General features: G+C 46.4%; 1 protein-coding gene across 2 annotated transcripts in view; it reads right to left on the bottom strand.

The window, feature by feature from the left end:
• The window catches only part of Nahoda (DOMON-like domain-containing protein nahoda), a 29,247-nt gene extending 10,371 nt beyond the window's left edge, over positions 1-18,876 (bottom strand). Inside the window, exons 1-5 of one of the 2 annotated variants that reach the window (XR_013082751.1) lie at positions 18,321-18,876; positions 11,060-11,433; positions 5,217-5,287; positions 295-392; positions 90-213 (exon numbers count right to left, since the gene is read on the bottom strand). Coding sequence is in view for 1 of the 2 variants with exons in the window: in XM_076793139.1 (XP_076649254.1) it covers positions 90-213; positions 295-392; positions 5,217-5,287; positions 11,060-11,234 (468 nt within the window). In the remaining variant the exon portion in view is untranslated. The remainder of the gene's footprint in view (positions 1-89; positions 214-294; positions 393-5,216; positions 5,288-11,059; positions 11,434-18,320) is intronic. The other variant, XM_076793139.1, reaches the window with a different exon arrangement.
• Between the last annotated feature and the right edge of the window lie 3,132 nt (positions 18,877-22,008).

Here is a 22,008-nt window from a genome sequence, read left to right as displayed (position 1 = left end):
AGCGTACAGCTCAGACGAAATCGGAATGCGCTGAATGGTTCCGACTAATCGAACATTCTCGTCAGGAATTATCAACCTTGTTTACTTACATCGATGTCAGCGCAGGACCAGAATCTGTAGCTCGCGCCCCACTCCTCGGCTTCTCGAAGAAGTCGAATCGTACAGTCGGTGCAAGTGAAATTCTGCGGTAACTGTATGGCGTAACTCTGCGCCCTGAAAATCGGTAGACCCATATTTTTGTATCATCAAAATCACCTGGAACAGATTGTTCGGACATAATATTCGTAGACTCACGTGGCGTCGTCTTCCACGAATTCGCTGCTCTTCGTGACCGGGGTCAAATCGACCAGCGGCCTATCAAGAGCGTCCAGGATTTGCAACCGAAATCCTCCCTGGAACACGAACAACAGATCGATAGAAACGATAGAAAACTTTCAAAATTCCTCACCCGAGTTTACCCAATCGGTAAACTCAGAGAAACAAAAATTCAACGGTAATCTGGTCTATTACATCTTTTTAGAAAATGCACGTTAAAAGTGCATCGAACACACCGCAGCTCGTTGCGTAACGGGGATATTTCGAATCATAAATTTTTACTGGCCGGTGATGAAAGTTCGGAACAGCGAGATCGGCCAATTTAAAGAACGCCGATGCAGACAATGCCAGGGGAAAATAACGAGCGGAGGTCCAATTATAAGGTAAACGAACGTTGCATCGTCGGTGTATATCGCGAGCACGGGGGCCACGCGACTCCGCGCGGTTTACCGGGATCCGGTTAACGCCGTTGCGTTTGCAAAACGCAGCCGAGCCACGGACGGAATCGTTTCAGTTCCAATGAGTGAACTTCCGCGCGGTTTCGTTCGCCACGCTCGCGTCGGAAGCGAGAAACGGTCAAGAGGACGTTGAGACATCGATCGGACTCGGATAGCGGTATCGGGCGAGCTTATCGCGGAATCCACGGCATAGAAAACCGGCCGCAGGCTCGATCAGTCACGCCGACGAAAAAAGGAGTTGCAAGCTTTTTTTTTCTCCACCAAATACGACGACGTCCCGAGAGAAGTCGCAACTCTGCCGTTACGAAATTACCGCCTCCGTGAAAAGTTCAACGAAATGGAAATGGAAGACTGTTGGGAATTGCGCGCGGCAACACGCTCGTGTGCCTTTGCGGTGCGTTTCCCATTTAGCATTAGTGGACAAGCTCGGTAAAAACGTGTTTAAACCCTTGCAGTGTAAAATCGAGACAGGCTTTTGGCGAAGATTTCAAAAATAATCTGCAAAAAATGTATAGTATTGATTTCCATTAAGCCAAAATTAAAATTATTTTGTTGTTGACGATATGTAGCCATTGGTGAATACACAGGCATACTGTTAGCATATATACGGTGAATTCTCGAATACGAGTCAGTTGCGCCGTTCTGGTGACTGACTCTTAGACGAAATCTGAGGTCGCATTTGAAATACACAGGGCACCCTGGAAACCTAAGAGTCATATCCGTCTACAAGTCATAAAAGCCTATGACTACTAAGCGATAGTGACAAACCTTCTCTTCTATATTCGATTGCAAACCATGTGGTCGCTAATGACCTAGCTGTTAATGCGACTACTTTAAAATAAACGATATATAATAATAATAAGAAGAAGAAGAAGGCTGAGAAGCTTCGGCCCCTCACCGCAGTGGTGTGGGTAGTTCCACTGACTCCAAATGATAAGTTCGGCACTGACTCGTAATGAGAATTCACTGTATAGCATACTGTTACAGCGTAACAGTAAAATATATTGTACTCGAAAGGGTTAACAATATTTCGTTAGAGATTGAAGTTTAATTGAATCTATAGCGGTACAACTTTTTAGATTGTACTATAGAATTCGGAGGCGAACTCTCCCATAACTGATCAATTCAGTCATCGACCGCGGTTCTTCCGACACCTTCCAATGTAGATGCGACGAGCAAGAGGACCGTTATTGATCGGGTCGTGCTCGGGAACAATATCATACTCCTTTTATGCGTTAACGTTCCGTGAACGGAACCGTACGATGTTCCTTCCAGTGAAAAACACCGTGTAATTACTTTCAGGCTGTCAACCTACATGAGAACGCAGAAGAAACCGTTATCGAAAAAGTCCATTTCGATTCCTGTCCTCTTAATTAATTGCTATTTTTACTATCAGATAATAGTCATGCCTTTTTACTGAATAATGTAGAGCGAAGAATAATTATGCAAATGGAACGTCTCAGTTCGTTCAAATTCCCGCGCCGGGAAATGATAATTGCACATTGTAGCGTCATCCGCGGCGATAATCGCTGGAACGCGTGAGTTTCACTCGCGCCTAATATTTCCTAAGACGCGGAACACGTCATAATTACCGGTGTTATAGAATACAATGGCGCTAGACGTGTTCGCGAATGGAATCCGTTCGCCCGGAGATGCTTGTCACTTTTGATGAAAGTCTGCAGCCGCCGGTCGTATAATAATCTGCCGCGAGAGAGTTTGAAATGTTTTCGAGCGACGATTGCGCCGTCGCGCGGAGAGGCGAAAGGGAAGAGGCGGTTTCGCGAAGTGGTACTGCTTCGCACGGCGTACACACCTGCAACCCCGGCAGTGTTATTGTCGAATTTTTCTCATGCCGCGGATATTTTCGTCCGCAGAATTCGTCGGACGCCTATGCCACGGCTACGCCATTTCAAACCAGTTGCTGTTGCTAAACAGAGGAAAGCCTACGGGGAACCGCCTATGTACGTAAGTTCGTTACATTTCTCGGAAGAAAGTTGTGTTGTTGTCTGACGAACTTGCCTGTCATAGGTCGCCGATAACCGATCCTATTCGATTCTTTACGTTCGATGCAAAGAACTGGACGATAATACCGAGGAAGAAGGTGTACAGTCTTCTAATCTATGACAGAGAGGACACGAGAGTGCTCACGCTCGGAGTTTTAGTGTCTCCACTTTTCTGCATCATCTTTTTACCCTGGAACAGAACCTGCATCAACTTTTTAGCCTGGACCAGAACCTGCATCATCCTTTTAGCCTGTATTAGAACTCGCATCATCTTTTAGGCTGGATCAGAGCCTACATACAAGACCCTCTTTTAACATAGAAGTAGCATCCACTCTGGCATTATTTGGAATCCGCTGCTAATGATGCAGGTAAGATGATGCAGGTTCTGGTCCAGGCTAAAAATTAGACTATGGGGTAGCATTATACCGGGGACACTAAAATCCCGGGCGTGAGCACTCTCGTTTCCTCTCTGCCTATAACCTATCCGACTATAAGAATACCGGAATACTCGGGTCTCCTGTTTCAGCAACGATGCAGACTGCAACAGACGCGAAACGATGCTGGTTAGAAGTAACAGCTGAAACAAGCATTCAATTCTTCCGCTGTAAAAAGGTCATCTACCCATTAGTCATTGGTCATCGAACGCCGCGAACAAAGAGGGACGTGTCTATTGTATCGACGATCGGCGCGGGCAGTTGGTACTCGAATTTTAGCGTTATTCGCTAGAGTTCTTTATGGCGCAATTATCCGCGAATTCCTTCGAACAATTTCAATCCTTTCTTCACGGCTCGATGACTTTTCCAAGCAACGGGGCCCGAGAGGTTTGGCTTCGATCCGAGTCATTGGCGACTGCCGAGTTACGGTACCCGACATACCGACGTGAGCACAGTCTGGTCCGATCTCTATCTCTCTCTCTCTCTCGGATCGCGCACGCATCCACATGCAAAGCGACTTATCCCTTACCACCTTCTTTCCGACCTAGCAATCTACGTAAGGTACGCGTCGCCGAGCGTACCCGCGGACGCATGCCGAGCTTCGCTTCTGAATTATTCAACGAGCGTCACCTTGAGCGACGTCCAGCAAGCGTAGGCTGAGCTCAGCCTCTGCCTTTTCTTTCCCTTTCGTAGACCACGCGCGGACAAATTCGTGATGTCTTTCACGATGACTTGCGGCGAGGCGAGGCGACGCGAGGAATATGAATGCCGCCCGTGCCCGCCGCGTTTTAGGTTAGGGGCGCTCCCGGCTCTACGGGGGACGCCGCGCGCCGGTAAGTGGAAAACGAAATTAACTACTTTTCTCGCGGGATTATAAAGTATAATCTACAGGCGAGCATTATCCTAGTGATTTCATGCAACTATTCCCGAGCCGCGTGTAAAGCGTACGGACAATGTGTTTTGAAATTTATATTTTGTCGCAGATTGTCACAACAGCTGTCCACTCGTAAGTCTGAAGTAATGGAAATAGGATAAGCAACTGTCGACGAAGAAATTCAAATACGCTGCGACGATGTGTGTAATTAGATACGCGTCACACCGTGTGCGCAACTGTAATTCCTATGAATAATTCACGGGCTATTGCGAAGTTGTATTTTTAGATGCGATTATACTAATTTCGTGTAAATATCATTAACAGAATGAGTCAGGGGTCCGTCGTGGGTATTTCAAATTAATATTTTGTGAACCTCGACATTGCGTCTACCAAGCCCACCTTGACACTAGATTAATTATACTTATTTTCTAAGCGTAATGAATATTAAGAAAGAGATATTAAATTCTTTTCATTCAAATCAGTTAATGTTACATATCTCTTTCTGTTCATTACGCTTTAAAAATAAGTATAATTAATATAGGCACAGTACCCCCATAGTAATTGGGTCTCTTAACCTGCATGCAGTGTTTTCGTGGGTCCTTGACACTGTGCCTGCCAAGGTAACCTTGAGGCCAGCTAAAAAAGAGTTTCTGTTTGTGTACAAATAGTGGGAGAGGTTAGGATTCCCGTGGGCATGAGTTGGCCTACACGAGCGAGGGACATAAGGCGAAGCAATCAAACGAGGCATGGTTTTGTTCGACTCTCGCTGTTGTACAATCCGTTTTTCAAACGAGCCCCAGGTTTTCTAGCCATTTTTCCGCGTGGCTGCGCGCGCACGCATTAACGGTCTTCCAGCGGCGCGGCGCGCGAAGCACGTGCACACGCGCAGAGAATTAACCGACCGGTTGCGCCGGAACAATTTCGCAGCTTTCTTTTTTGCCACCGGCCAACGAAATCCACCAACCGATTCAATTAACCGCCTCAGGTAAAAGTGGTGGTGTCCCGTACGCGATAAGACGGAGGCGAATTAACGAGACGCGAAAGTTGATCGTTAATCCGTTCCGTCACGAGATGAAAATCTCATCGCGTCGTAGGATAGCTACTGCAAAATAAGAAATGCGAGTCTACTCACACGATGGGGATAAGCCAGATGCCAAGTGACGTTGAAATTACTCCCGGACAGTAATGTAGTCTTGATATCGCCTGAAACATGAAAGCACCTTCATTAAAGTTCAGTCTAGTATTAGCTTGTCTGGAAGTAAATAGCTAATTAGCATTAACTTGTTGAATACAATCGATTTGCTTAAACAGAATTATGTCGTTCTCGTTGCTTCTCTGAAATTCTTGAGAACCTAAAGTAATAAAATTATTTTCATTGCAGAACCAGATCGTACACCGACGTCTTCGATAGCGAAGAAGAAGGAAACTGCGTACTCATCTCTTGGCATTTGTTATAATTAGATGTTGTTAGGGTGACGATGGCCTCGAGCGGCTAGAATTAATATTTTACCCACCGGCGACGACTAGTAGACTTTTAAAAATGAAGGATTAGGAATTGAGGACTTCTTAGTCAATTTTTCAACAGCATTAAAATCATAACATAGATTAACAATTTTTGGAGGGATTGTTATTTAGAAGAAAATTTTCCAACGTCTTTTAGATCTACCACAATTATTAAAAAGCCTCTTGTAAGTAATTAAAGCTTTATACGTTACTAAAGTTTTCAAAATGTTTGCAGTAGAAGAAAATTTCGAATTTTTGTAGTAAACAGATAATGTATGCATAATGCACGCGTCCAGACAAACTTTGTGTCACGTATGAGCAAATCCACACCGTTTTTCCGGTTTATTCACTCGAGCAGAGTCAACCCCTTTCCGATTGTGCCACTGTTTCGGAAACACCCTGTATATTGCGCAACGTCGTTCTACGCGAACGCTTATGACGCAACGTACGAGCGGAATGGCTTCTAGAAACGGAAATTTGTAACTTCTCAGGCTCATCGATCAAACAATGAGATGTTAATATTCATTACGATAATGAGACGCGATAGTTTACAACAATCGCCGGAAACATGCTCAAATGCAAGTTCACCGTGGTCTCGCCCACGGGGTACATTGTATTGCTTGAAAAACATAAGAATTGTGCAAGAGCGAATCAATTCCGTAATCTGTATTATGAAAACAGATTCTGGGATGAATCTGCATTTCGCTAATTGGGAACGCGTTCGCGGGAGAACAGATTCAGTTTGCATTTAAATCGCAACTTGCATCGCGCGCCAATAAATTCGCAAGCCGCTCCGAGAAACAAATCGTCTAGAAACAAGCCGGCACCGAAAATGTATTTTTCTCGTCGCAGAAACTGCTTACACGGAAACCAGGCGATATAAATCATCGCGAATGGTGAGGGGAACACGTCGAGTATGCGTTCGTATCGCGAATTATATCGGTCGTTACGAAAACAAATTTCCACGTAACTCGGAAGGTGGTGGTAGTTAGCGTCCTCGATTCCCCGACTGTTTCGCGATAAGGATCTACCGTGGTTTTTCTCGGATCGGCCGGGGTTCCGGAAGCAATCAAGAGTGTCATGGAGCATAATTAATTTCCGGAAGTCCTCCGGAGCCTGTGCTCCGCCACCGATCCTGCCTTTTAAGGACTATCGTCCCTCTCCCTACCCTCGGAAAGAAAACAAGTTCTCTGGTTCGTGCGCGAAGCAGATCCGATCGCTGGATCGCTTTGCAAACTTTTAAATCCTTGCACGAAACCTCCGCATTTGCTTTATCGTCGAGGACACCTTTATGAGTCAATTCTCTATCCGCTACTGAAACTATCACGAGTTCCGTTGTGTTGAACAAAATACAGCACGAGGAAAATAAGGAAAAATCTTCTTTTCGTTAATAGAAGGATATAGGCCGAACTTCACTTCCTGGGACCAAAAATTTTGCACTTTTTTTAATACAATCCTATAGATCTTGACAAGAGAGTTCCAAAACTGGAAGTTTTGAAGCGCGGAATTTTGATTAACCGTTATATTAGTGTAGTAAAGAATGAGTTTCACACCAGTGATATTGGAGTAGTTGTGAACGTCTGGGATAAGTAGCTGTCCGAACATCGAGGTCGGGTGGACATACGGATGATAAATATGATAATGGCTTCGGACTTAACGAGATGATGTAGCACCCTCGGTTTCGCGCAGATTTATGCGAAAATTGTTTGGGTCTGTCACGGCGGGACGAGTCGACTATTAAATTACCGGGGAATATGCCGCGCGGCATCGACGCGGTAACGTCCGATTCGTAGGGCCGTAAAAAAATTAATATGTACGACGACATTCACGGACACCGTTGGCCGAGTGCGTGAGCGGTTATGGTCGTGTGTTCGTGCGCCTGGTTTCGGGTGACACAGGTGGATGCGCCGAGACACACGCGTTCCTTTTTACGACGCACCGGGAATGGTTTACGTCCTGCTACGTTGAGGGGCTTAGTACTGGTTCCCGGAGTGATATATGACGAGATTATGGGGAATGTGGAAATTAAGAAGAGGTGGTTAGTTAATAGGATCCTACGTCTCTTAAACCAGAGTGCAAGCGAGACGGCGCGGAAGGTATTCGATAACACCGAGAGCTTTTAGGAGAGCCGGTGCCCCTTCACCTCGATTAATTCCTTTTTGTTTTTCATTTCCAGTGAACATTTTAAGGACGCCTTTATCTCGAGCGAAACAGCGATGGGATTTCTCGTGCGAGGGAAGACGATCTCAAGAACCGTATGGGTAACGTGAAACTTGAGATATGCGAGCCATTAATTACACGCCGAAACGCTTATCTTGTAAGAAACTTATTGACGATCTAAATGTTCGGTTAGTCATGCGTTGCTCAGGTTAAACCGGTAGCAATTGCGCAAAAAAATGCATTAGAAATGTCCGCATACGTAACCGCTTGGAACCAAGGTAACATAGAGGATAGATATGCGGAGTTGATGGGCTGGCATTCACTTCGAATCGGTTCGAGTATCTGCGGATTTATATGGCGAAAGTTTTGGATCTTTCATACGACTCTGAAACAGTCCCACATTAAAATGCTTATGAGTTTCCACGAAGATCTGCAGTTTATTAGCGAGAGAGAGAGAGAGAGAGAGAGAGAGAATATACAGTCAGTCGCTGAAGTCTGTGTAAACATGCTGAATTTCATTTATTCAGGACATGAAAGCAAATGTTTCATATTAATTCATTCTTTGGTTAAAACATTGGGCAATCGACAAGAAGCGGTGGAAGCTTTCTATTTATTCAGAAGAACGATTGAGCAGGGACATAGCGAAATCTACGAACCTTGTAAAATACCAAGCGAAATGAATGATTATCTCACGTATGGTGAAATTCGTGCAGGCAGGTTTTGCGGGCGACTGTATGCACCGGTATGCCCTCGGATCGGAAGATTTACGGATCGGGGTCGTGTCAAAAAGCCGTCTTTTCAAACAACGTCGTTCCACGCGGCTCGATCCGCAACACGGTTATACGCGTGCATCCAAAGTTCACGTATTCCCGGCGAACGCAGGCATGTGGAAAAAAGTGCACGGTGCACCGTACGCGCATAGTCGAGGCAAGACGTGGAAGGTAATGGCCGGGCACCGAGGTTCGAGTTCCCTTCGCGCGAGCCGGTGAAAGTCGCCTCGAATCAGACTAGCGGGCTATCCCCACCGGGAACGTGTCTTCGTGTTAATGTCGTTTTCCCATAGAAGTCCCTCACCTCCTGGCCAACCCCCCCTCCCCTCCGGCCACCCTCTCCCGACGTGTATCCCGGCGATCGGCTAACGACGCCATCCACGGAGTCGACCGCGAAAATTCCATCGGCAGTTTCCGGTTCGCGTTCCAGGGATCGTGTGACGATCCGGCAACATCCGGACGATACCTGCTCCGTCGGTAACACTGTCGAACGGGATTCGCCGTTGTTCTTCTACCTGTCGACGTCGCGACGTCTCGAGTTTCACCGGTGGAGACGCTCGGGTGGGGGGCCGTTATGGGAACGATGGCAAAAAATTGCTTCAATTGCTCGTACGGGGCGTGAAAAGCGGTTCTTTCCGATTAGCCACACGTGATCAGTACAAACGAGCGGTCGACACAAAAGCGGTGTCAATATTTGTTGATTAAAACAGCCGGTCTTGATCCCTTGCGCCACCATTTATTTTACGGCTAGGGTGGAGCATCTCATAATTTCTTGAAACTCGAGTACTTCAAATCATATTCTGCACCATATTTTAGCAAGATTTCCACAACTTTTTCATGCCGTTTCCGAGCCGCAATACGAACAGTTGTTTCATCTTCTTTATCTCTCAAATCATATTTTGCACCATATTCTGAAACGCGAGTACTTAACAATGAGTTTACGGAGCACTAACTGTGGCCGGTTTGGATTATTTTTATAGAAATGTCAAGAATATATTCAGCCAAATTTTTAGCAACTTTTACCATAATGTGTGTTCCAAGGAATAAATGTGTTAAATAAATTTCCTATAAATGCATTTTTACTGCCGCAATAATTGCGAACTAAAGAGCGCAGAACCCGCCATTTTGACGGGTCCCGTAAATCTAGTGTTAGCACTAAAGTTACCACGGTCAGAATGAACGGTTTTCTGTTTCGCAATTATTGAAATCATAAAAACGTTTTGATAGGAAATTACTGAATTGATTTCTTTATTTAAGCAGATATTGTAATAAAAATCGTACAAAGTTCAAGTAAATTCAATCTTCTCCCTCCTATAAGACGTTTCACTTTTCTATGTTTTGTGCTTGGTAGGTTTAGTGTTAAGAACTTTATAAATGATACTAATCAACCCCTTGCCATAATGCAACGCGGCAGACTCGTGTCGAAGATTTTAGCCGAGAACTAAAAAATATATCATAATCAATATTTAAGCATTGAAGTAAACGTAGGTGTATAGAAAAATGGCCACATTGAATTGTAACATTTTTGGTGACAAAGAGGTTTCCAATCACGGTAGCTGCAAAGAAAATAGAGCGGCAAGGGGTTAACAATAGCAGGTGTTCATACGAAAATAGCGAAAACATTGCTGCCAGTACAACGTGCGCGTACGTACTCCGCTATAATGATCAGGTGTAATGATCAGTTTCGTTGACATATACGGGCTGTCGATAAACTATTAGCATAGTAGTTTGTAGAGTAACGCCGGTTCAGTGTCATAGATATGGTAGCGTATCGCAGGCTGGTAGTTTATTAGAAGAGTCGATGTCTCTGTACCGTGCACTAATAACGAACCAATTCAGCCTTGCCACGGACCGACTGCAAAGAGGCCAAGGTTTGCACAGAACAGTCGCTCCGAGAAAAATGATAGCATAGTTATTCGTCATAACTCCGGCCAAACAGGTACGCCGTGCGAAACAATATGGAATATTTTCTGAGCCGATCCTTAACCTCCTTTTCGCAACGAATCCGTAAAAGTTAACTCTCAACATTTTTGTCACGATTACAATTCCGATTTTGATTATCGGACCGCACTAAAACTATAATAAATTATCACATCGAATTTTACGGCGTGGTGATCAGCGGGTTTCAATATTGAACCGTGCATGACAGTTGGAATGGACGCGTTTGAATCTGTGTGCATCAATTTTCTAACGCGGAGATCTTCGGGGGAAAAACAAATTAAGGAAGTGAAAGTGGAGGTTTCAGCCTAGGAAACGATCCTCGGTAGATCATTGTCCGATTTTTCATACCACGCAAATATCGTTAAAAACATCGACAACCTTTCGCCCAAGTCAATCAAATATTTTGCAATTCCACCGCAGTCGTCGCCATCTTTCACGGGGCCTGGGTGCGCTGTGCACCTAACATACTTATTTCGAGTGGTCTAGGATAAATACCGCGCGGAGAGTATTAACTGCGTAGATGTGTGAAAGCCGAGGACCCATCAACGACAGCGTGTGCACACTGCAATTGAACCTGTGCAAATTGAATATTTGGACTCACCGCGAGGCATTCCGCATGGTCCCGGTGTCCTGGAGTTGTCCAGAAAGTCCAAGTCGTACTTCCTCGCCCGTGGAAAAGTCAAGGCGACGTGTCCTTGCACTTCCCTGTACGATATCACCGTCAATACCAGCAGGACCAGTCCCGCGATAACCGTGTAGCGCGTTTTCGAGGACATTTTCAGGCGGCAAACGTGCTCTGGTGCGATCGTCCAGCGTCGTCCACGCTCACAAACACCACTTTTTCACTGAACTCCTCGTGCTCGTTCCCTCTGGGAATTTTCCTCTCGCGCGCCTGAGACCCTCCAGCTGATTTTTCCTGACGCTCGGCATGGGCACCCCTCGTTGATTAACTTCTTCCGCCTCGGCGAGGCCAGCCTGCAAAACAAGAAAATCCGAACTCTTAGCTCGTCCGTCTTCCCCGGAACGTTTCGCCGTCGTTTATCCTTTTAGCTGCAAAAAATTCCCCGGAATATCTCCCGAACGCGTCATCCGATTAAAATATTCGCAGAGGAAAGTTTTGCGTCCTCGGAGAAGTCACGTTTTCTTATCGAAGTAGCATTCTATTAATAGAAGGAAATATTATTGAGAATTTTGTAAAATGAATATTGCTTGCTTATAGAGCTAATAAAATGTCTTATATTCTATGGGATATCGTTTGAACATTTGCTTGTATGTTTAGATCGGAATAAACGGAAGACCTATCAGAGCTATCCTCGTCTCCTCCGGGTCGGACGCCATCTTGGTATCGATGGCGCTGAAAGTTGGCGTAACCGGGACGCGTGCTCTACGAATTCAAGGCCAGTTTTCGAGGCTCGTGGAAACTTGTTCTTTGGCAACCCGATTGGCCAAGATTGCATAAATTATTACATCGCGCGTGTTTATGATCTTGCATAAACCGTCCCAGCCACCTGCGACGCCGTTCGAACGCTTAATATTCACGAAACGGCTCCGTTTCGACTAACAGAATATTAGACAGGGTATCGGGGTGTTGTAAAAACAAATGAACAAAATTTTTAGAAAGTGCATGCCCAACACATCACCGCGTCCGTTATTTAGACTCGTTAATGGGATCGGGTGAAACACTTGTTATATAATTGGGAGTGTGGTTATTGTAACCTCATTCCGGAAAACAGGAATACTCTTCGTTTAAGCGAGCATTAATTACGCTTCCTCGTTGGCGAACTGCAGAGTCGGTGTACGTGTTCGTTGCGTGAAATTCCGGCGATCGATAACACGCGAATTAGTTTTTTACTCGCTTTCTTGATCTCTCTAACGAGATGCAAGAGCTTCGAGTCGAAACGGCTCGGTTCAGAGTTTTTATTTCGCTATTAAAATACTGAAATAAATTCATTTATTTAACCGCGCAAGGTGCTCATTTGTGCAAATAGCAAGCAAATAAAAGTCTTGAAAATGTTCAGCACAGAAAGATTGAACGGTCTCATTATAATTTGTATTTACAACGAGAGAAAACTAGTTCATGCCGAGAGCTTGCTGGTAAAGATCGTGTTTATTTCCGAATGAAGTTAACCTTTCGCTGAGTCGTAGTGCCGCGAGAATGCGTACGCCGGCTAACCTTTGCCTCGAAGCGAATCGGGAAAAATAGCGTCGCGGTAATGAGTATTAATGAGCGGCTCGCGAAATTACAGCGTTCCGCCGAAACGTGTAATTTCCTGAATTTAAGATCCGCTCTCTCGAAATACTGACGACCGCAGACGCTATCGATCAATCATCGCGGTGGCGAATAACGGGTCCTTCGAACGGAAGGACGACACCGTGACTCGCACGCGACTTCCTCCTTTCTCGCTTCCTCCTCGACGAAGCGTACAGAAACGAGAACAAGGGCCGACCCTGGTGTCCCTACGAGAAGGTATCGGCCGACGTCGAGCGAGCAGAAACGGAGAACGTTTTCGGGGAATCGTCCTCGACGAAGGTCGAAGCACGAAATCGAGGAACTGGACGTGAGAAGTCGGAAGAGACAAAGGCGAAGGACTCGTGCGCATCGAGATAAGCGGACGAGAACAATTATAGCAGGCTGTCGAGCACGGTGCACGAAACCCGACGGCACTGACGGCATTGTGTTTCCTCGCACGAAAAAAAAAAAAATAAAACGTGTACATTGTACACGTTGAAACGTGTGAAGGCATCAAAAGGTTTTTAAGAAGTTTCGTTTAGAGACGCTTAAGCAATGAGTGTGAATATTAGTGAATTAACCCCTACATTTTCTTTTTCAGGCGGAACGTTATCGACGAAGCGGTACTTATGGCAGCTGCGAGAGAAGTCAAAAGGGGAAAACCGACGCCGAAACGGAGGGGTGACGAAGATAACGCGTGCGACGCCGTGCGGATAAATGGGATGTGGGAATAGCCGGGAGATCTCGCCGACCTAAAATTCGAAAGTATAGATCGGCGGATTAAAGGGCAAGCCGTTAAATCGGCGGGTAAGTTCGACGAGGGATTAGCATATTCGTGAACCGGGTTGCGACAACGCTTCTACGCAGAGAGGTTGCGACAGGCCGGGAGCGGATCTCCTTCCGAGGAATCTGAGCGTGGCCTCAGCGCGGCCTCAGAATGGCCTCAGCCTAGCCTCATCGGCGAAGTACGCGGCGATCGCCTACCTGGGAGGTGCAATTCACTCGCGTGCAGATGAAAAACAGATAGTGGGAGTACGAGGAGCTCAGGAGCGACGTGGAGAGGTGCAACGGCGGAGTTGCAACGCGCGCTCGCGCGCGCGTATAGGGTGTATTTTTTTCCCGCCTCGTGGAAACCTGACATTCTGCGGAGTCTCGATCCAGCCGATCTCCAACACGGAGACACGGTCTTCCACTTGTTCTTAAACGGCTCCCTCGTCTGACAACGTTGCGAAATTGCGAGGGGTGCGAGGGGGGGAGGGAATTCGAATGGAAGCCAAAGCTCCATGGAAAAATCTCGCTGCCTATGTCCCTGGGATCCCGCGGTTCGCAAAAATAGACGTTATCTCATCAGAAAGCGGCTTTCTACGGTTTTCGAGAGGCGACGAAAAATTCCGAGAAGCCAACGGTTCGCGCGATCTGCCGAGATGCTAATCGCGCACGCGCACACGATCCTCGGTGCACGGCATTCCTCTCGTGTTTTCGTAAACATGGAGGCCGATCCAGCGATCGTGGATCGCGGCTCGCGGTCGCCCGAATCTATCGTTCCTTTGGCCTTTTCTGTCTTTAATTGTTCCTTCTCGTGACCTCAATTTGTTCGTAAAAGTCTGAGCGTGGGTCCTTGTATCCTGGCACAATCGGTGACTGTTTCAGCGTTCTTAAAAGTCTGTGATTCATCGGCCAAAGATTCTTGAATCGTTTCTTTGCTAGCAACAGAAATTCTACTTGTGAATCAACGAGCTATTTCCAGTACCATGATAACTTCTTTCGGGATTGTCGTCTGAAAGAGGATTTTTTAACACTTTTTTGACACAGCACTTGACACGCGATTTTCTCGTTTCCCTGTAGGAACGAATATAAACGCGAACGAAACTATAATTTATTACAAACAGAAGATTTATTCCGTCGATATCCTAGAAGACACTCCGTTCGGAAATTGTTGCAAAGCTGAAACGGCCTCGCACGCAATCGATTAACGGTGTTCCATTAGCGAAAGTGTTGAAATAATTGTACAGCGAGCCGCGTCGATCGCGATACAATCTCGAATTCGCCGAACGATCGTTCATAAAATCCGAGTAAGTGCGAACGACGCTCGTAACGTCCGATTTCAGCGGGGTTGCGTGTTTAACACTTTGACTGCCAAACTAGAAACCTCAAATATTCCATAAAATCAAAGCAAGTTATTCAATGAAATAAAAATCGAAAAAAAAAAACGAAATGTACGATATTGAGTAGTCCTCCAACTTTCTCGAATTTGACAGATCCTAATCAAATTAGACACAATGAGTATATTAACGTAAAAATTCATTTTAAAACCTGGACAAATATTATTTTTTAGGGATATTTCCCGCGCGGGTCTGCGGGTCACCGATTTCATCGAGCGACGGAGAGGGGTTTAATTGACATTCCAGCCGAGGGCGCACGGCGATTTCTATCGGTGTCGATGAACGGCTCACTTGTGCGTGGAGCTCTCCGGCTCGGATAGCCAACGCCATGCTGAAGAAGGTGAGGTAAGAGCAGAACGAGGTGGGAGAGCGGCGGCTACGTAGGGAAAACGATCCGCCTTCGACGGCTCGGTGGAAAACGAGTTGACATTCCACTGAACACCGATGTCGTTGTCCTTACCGATGTTCTTGCCAGTTTGCTTATTATCCGCGCTCTAAATGCCGCCGATCGATCTCGCGGCCGATCTCGAGGAAACGTTTCCACCTCTCTCGGAAAATCGTTCCGATCCCGTGTTCCTGACCGCCGGCAATCTACTGGCGGGACCATTAAAAAAGAAGAACATCGACGAACTTGAAACGCAAGATCGGTTCTAATAAGAACAGAAACCGTACTTTCATCAGAATATGAGCACGCGGCTGCTCGGACGCCTAAACTTTCTCGAACGCCACTGTTTACCTTCGACGTTTCTACTGATCTATGCTCGCCAAACATACAAACAAGTTCTGGGATGTTCTCTGACGCTTCTCTGGAATGGTCGGAGACGTTCTGGAGCTGTTAAACTGGACAGGTACCTTCCAACGTCACCGGTAGACTTACAGATTTTTACTTCGTTTAATAAAACTCCGAGAATAAGGAGAAAACTTCTGGTAATGAAATACGAAGACAATTTAATTTTTCTAAGTTTTCTGTAAGACTTGAAATACATTTCTGAAATACTTTTCAGTTTTCTATCGAATATGGGCATTCCTGGCGCAGCAACGGACAGCGCAGAGCTAATCAATAAAAAAGCAGTGAAACGGAGAGAAGTATCCAGACGGGGAACAATGCGACGTCACCTTGATACCCATATACGTGCATGGCCGTATCGAAATGGGTCGCGTTCGAGTCCGCGGAACAATGGCAAAAGTATAATGGAAAGAGGAAACGTTTCTCCGGACTCCGGAGAGGAAAAGTAGACGGAGAAAAAGAAAGAAAAGAAAAAAAGAGGATGGCGTTTCTAAACGCGGCACGGCGGTGACTGATCGTTCTCATTGATGGGGAGATCTCTCGCCGGGCCGAGAGACGAGAAAATGGGAATTCGCCGCGTGACCGGGCTCCAAGAAGGAAGCGAAACTGCGACCGTTAAAACGAGCACGCTCTCCTTCGACGTGTGTGCGCCGTGGAAAAGCGAGGCTCTCTCGTCTCGTTTCGTTCGGATTCCCGTCTCGTTCCCACTGGGCTCGTTGTTAAACTCTCTCTCTCTCTCTCTGTCTCTCTCGCTCGGGAGGATATTACGCGATCCCCCGGCATTATGCCGCGCGATTGGGACGACGCGATCAACTGGAATAACGTACGATAGGGACGCGACCAAACGCAGAAGCGTTTTCCCTGCGCGAGGGAAAAACGACGGAAAACAATGCCGCGCTGCGCGACAAACCGGGCACAATGGGGAGAACGCGGTGAGGACGCCTCTTACTTTCTATGGACAAGAACGTCAGAAAAATCGGATGGAGCAACGAGAATTCGCTCGTGGTTCGAGTCACGGACACGTCACCGCGTTTGCTCGACCGAGTCCGGGGCCAGAAGATTGCTCTCCAGGCTATTTTTTTCTTGCTCCGGAAACCTCGAAATACAGGAAGCAAGATTTCACAGATTAATATCCTTGCACAGCTTCGTACAAGGACCTTCTCTGTTTCCATTCTTAACATGATGTTTCCACGAACTGGATATAGCATATATAGATAGTTCTGTGACTTCTATCGGCTAGGCATTTGGGACATGTATAAACACTGCACATGGCAACTTGTCACAGATTTTTGTGTGCACAAATCGATTACATTTTCGTTTAAAGATATGTAAAATCGTCGTTACGCTTTTGGGCTCTGTTTAATTTCCATTTATAAATTAATCGGCGGCCACAAAATGTTCAGAAACTTCATAGCCATGCTCCAAAGGTTTGATTTGCCCCGGAACCTTGCCCCCAGTGGCAACCCAAAGCTTCTTGCTTGCTCTAGACCTTCATTTCAATCGAATTCGGAATTTGTTGAAAAGTCTCGAGCGACAATCGTGTCTGCCCTCTCGCGTGGCGTGCATAGTTAATCCGCGCTGTCCCACACAGAAAAAGGACAATCGAAAAGTGGGAAGACGGACGGCCGAGTGGCCATAGAGTGCGTGTTGTGCGGCACACGAAAGGCGCAATCTCTCGGCTCGTAATTAAGAAAAACGAAGAGGCGAGGAACGCCGATGACGTTACTATCATTAAGTTTCCTCTCACCGGCATTCTACGTATAATGAGCTATTACGCCACACGTGATATTACCTACAGGATACAGGAGAATATAAGTATGACGCGGCGGTGGATGCAGGAAGCGCCGCTCGGCGCAGAAAGGAAAACAAAAACAATCGCGTCGTCGCGATCGGTTGAACGAGTCTGCGTCGCGTCTCGCGACCGGTATTGATTGCCAGTGTCATCACGCCGGACTCGTTGGGCAATCATTTTATTCGCAACGATCGGTTTCATTTTCACATCGTTCAATTTCCTGCGCGCGCGACCGCGAGCGATTTCAATCTCCGACGACTACCGCGTCGACGACATCGATCCCGATCGCGAACCTCTAATTGTCCTTGGTGACAACTTTACACATCGGTGCATATGTGTCGGTGTACCGGGTGTCCGATCGAACACTGCAGTTACGTGGATTTTTGCCGAGACCTTTCACACCGATTAATTTTTTAACGCGTTTTTGTTATCTTAGGATTGCTAGGCACGCAGAAATTAGTTACAGCTAGAAATCAGTGTACCAAACACTTCCGACTAAATTTCCCTCAACAATTTAAAATAATTGCTTATATTTAAATATGATTTTCTTCTGTTTCCAGCTCACCTGGCTGCCAGAAAATCAAGATTCCAGGAGTTAATTCAATACGAATTCCTAAAAGCAAAAGCACGCTCGCCAACGAAAAGGATCGCGGCAACCAGAGCGAGTATCCTGTGCGAAAAGTAAAAACCAGTCGGAGGACTTTCGATTCGACGGAAATTCGAGTGGGTAGAAAGCATACGTATTGGGATCATTGTGAAGTGGGACCGTTCGAATTTTCACTGCGTTAGATGAGCAGGCGCCGTAGTTTCTAGCGGCCGCCGGTAAGAAAGAGCGCTCATTAAAACCGTCTGGCGACGTCCCTAACGCGAGGAAAAAGAAGGTGCTCCTACCTGTTGAATATCGTTCTCCGTAACAGCCACAGCTGATCCTCCCGTTCACGCACACACAAAATATCACTGTTCACCGGGATACAGGTAACTTCTTAGTTCGAGTACATGTTCGTCATGGGAGAGAGAGCGAGATATACATATCTAGAGAGAGAGAGATAAACGAGCCGAGAAAAATCAGCAAACAGAGTCACAATTCGACGGATTCGATCCGCGCGGGGATCGATCGATGATTCACTGGACCGGCGATCTCCGGGCACGGGTGGATCGAGAAAACGCGGCCATTTCGAGGTATCGAGGAGGAGCGTTCGTGGAAACGGTCCGAGATAAGATCGGGTCGATTTCGACAGGTGGTTATGGTCGGGCACGAGGGATCCTGGCAGCGAGAAGGATGCGACGGGGCCACGTCCAAGACTGACTTGCTCTCGGCTCGGCTCCGCTCGACTCGGCTCGACTCACCTCGACTGCCTGGCATTGCAAAGCAGCCGCGAGCGAAAACTCACTTTACGCTCCCGCGGCCCCTTACGTTTGCCCCCCGCCCATTACCGGGCCGCCTGCGCCTGTTTGCCTGCTTTCTTGAGCCTGGCTCTGCTCGCTCGTTCGCCTCTGAATACCTGCCAGCCCCCCCTCCGTTCCCCTACCCGCTAACTCTACCTGTACCCCCTCTCCAAGAACCTCTACCGTGTGCCGTGGAACTTGACGTCTTCTTGTGCTCTGGCTCCCTCTGACAGGGAGATCGGACGACAATCGGGTCACCGATTCGCCACGAATTCACGGCGCACGGTATGAATCGCTGCGCACCGAGGTCCATGTGTGTCGCAGGTCCGGGGCTCCGTCGCGACACTTATCCGAGAGGAATAAGATCAGAGGAGGCCAGAGATCGTTCGAATCGCTCGCGACAGAGAGAACAACGTCCAGAGCGGATGTAGAAAGTTTATCCGATACGAGGCACGCTTCAACGGACTTGGTCTTGAGAAGCGGTGGGGTTAGAAAGCGACAATTAACCGGGTTTTGATGTACTTGGCTCGAAACTGCTGCGGTATGCAGCCGGCTATGGTACAGGTTGGAGCGCTGTCCTGGTGCCGAGAGCACCGAAGCCACGCCTACTCTTACTAAGGCCACGCCTACTGCGACTGAGAGGAGCTTCGGAACGGGTCGAACGTGTTACGAAATGTTTTTGGAACGGGTTAATCGAAGTGTTCCAATCTGTAGTTTTTAATTTATCGGCTCGTTAGTCTATGTCGAACATTAAGAATGTTTATATGATGAAAGCCTACATGTAAGAGAAATTAAGAATCACAAGTGTTTGTCCGAATGTAGTACGATTTAAAATCAAAATTGTTTCAAAGTTGGAATAGCTTGTATACTTTACCTCTTACATGTCTATTTGCTCAAAACAATAGGATAGATCATAAATCTGTTTCCGTTCTGACATCGTTCGCTTCAAAGCATTGCCCCAGGGGGCAATTCAACGCGCTCCAAGGAGAAAGAACGCTTGTTGCCCTTATCTGGTCTATATCGAAATTACCATCGAATGCACGGATTTGAACAGGAATAATTCGAAACCATGCTTGCAACTCAAACGTGAAAACATAATCAATAATTCCGTAATGGAAGTATACGGTTCGTTGCAGCATGTCTCAACAGAAGTCACAGTCTCGAATCAGATTATCCCGTTTCATGCGAATACTTGTTGATCGGGGAATGCGTTGCACCTGTTGCTCGCGCCGCAGACATTGTGCACAAGATTCTTGACTTTATGAATCCGTTCGCAAAGTATGAAATTCGAATGCTCGCCGTGGCGAAATAATATGCGACGTGGGGAGAAAAGGGAAGGGAGATCATAACCGTGCACTCGCGTGCATCGCGCGAATAGTGTTTGCCGCTTACGGTTGCCCGGTGTATGGACCGTTCGGCAACAATCATTCGAGGTTGGCTTGCGTCATGGTTTCCATCATTAACGTGGCATTCCAGTTACCTCTTCGACTAATGGATGTTTCTTTTTAAACTAACCGAAGCCTTGAATTAGTCGAAATGCAGGAAACAGTGATCATTTCAAATGCTAAGTGCATTTTCAATTTTTAAATTTCAGTGGTTTCAGAATTTTATTGTGCAGAAACTCGTTTCCAGCATTAAACATTTTATGCTACAAATATATTGACATAATTAAACATCGATTGAAACTTAATCGAATAGTGTATTGGTACATGACCTTGAACGGACCTTGAAGCAAACATCTCGCATCCGAACCAATTTAGATGACTGGGGATTTATAACAAAATTGAGTAAAATTCGAAATTGTGGGATTAAAAGAATCCAAATCAATATTTTGTCTTCGGCGTAGTAAAATTTAGGCAATTATTAGGCAATTATTATTTGATATAAAAATCCACTAATTCAGTTTGCAGGGAACACCGATTTTGCCAAACCTGATGAAGCGAAGAGGTCGGACAGCATCAAGAGGCGTTTACGATCGATCCGGGGAGGTCACGAATCGGATCGAGCGGAGATCGGGATTGTTTTGAAATGGCGGCGCGCGAGGACGACGCCGCGAAATTCGCCGGTTGGCCAACAACGAGTTTGCGTTTCTGGTCGCGGATATTTATGCAACTCAGCCTTCGCGTCGAATCGGTATTCCGATAACGTCGCTACGCCGAGCGGAAACGAAATTTCATTGAATCGGTAGACCACGCGTTTGTAGTAAGCGTGTTCGCGCGGCGGCGGCTGCATTATCGCCGATCGTATTTATGCCGGAGCCAGTTTCTGTTTTAAATCGCGGCTGCGCCGAGCAAAATCCGCTCGATCGGAATGGAAAGCGAGCAACGGTCGGGCACGCGGCCTCAAGCACGGCCCGTGCAGTGTTAATTCGCGCCTTGGGCAGCGTGCAGATTGCGGGGCAAATCTACCGCGCGATCGTTTCGCTTTGCTCTCCGCCATCGAGCGGGATTATATCGGGCCTGCATACAGCATGGCCCGTTCGAAAATATCATAGCAACCGGCACAGACAACACGGGCAACCGTGCAGATCGGTATCCAATCGTCCGAGTGGTTTTCACATCGGACTCTGGACCGCGGTCTCAGATTGTAGATTTCGCATTCAAATTCTTTGTTCCGCGAAAATTGGAAAATTTATTCTGTTATCTGGAATATTTAACGCGTTAACTGCCACGTCAGTCACATACGACTGACCGAGATTTTTGACTGGGTTCAGAAATTCGTTTTTATCATAAGATATCCAGATAAACCGAATTTTATTGGAGTCTTTCGAATTCAAATGGGTTAAGACAGCATTTCTAGTTTTGGTTTCGTTAATTAAATTACTCTGATTTTGAAAGAATCTCTGGGGTTGATAAGGTAGAGTGACCAGGTTACCGACAAAAATAGGCGAAAAATGGTTTTACGTGCCTCAACTTTTCGTCCTTATATAAGAATATTTTGTCGCTGGTAAAGGGCTTGTTCGAAAGAGGAAGGTTCAATCTAGTGAGCAAGTAGGCCAAAAATTCACGACGTACATGCCGTGGAATTCAAGCATTTTTATGCTATTAGATTAGTTTTGGCACATTGTCGCTGTTATCGAAATCCGTCAGCGTACCTGTGCTATTTTTTAATTTTTGAAAACCAGATGAAAAGAACTATGCAATGGTATCTACCGTTTTAAAAGATAAGAATGAATGAAAAATAAAAAAAAGTG

Source organism: Halictus rubicundus, chromosome 9 (genome assembly GCF_050948215.1).
Source record: "Halictus rubicundus isolate RS-2024b chromosome 9, iyHalRubi1_principal, whole genome shotgun sequence".
NCBI classification, from domain to species: domain Eukaryota; kingdom Metazoa; phylum Arthropoda; class Insecta; order Hymenoptera; family Halictidae; genus Halictus; species Halictus rubicundus.
The sequence above is the reverse complement of the archived record's forward strand: the minus strand, read 5'-3'. Positions and strand labels throughout refer to the sequence as shown.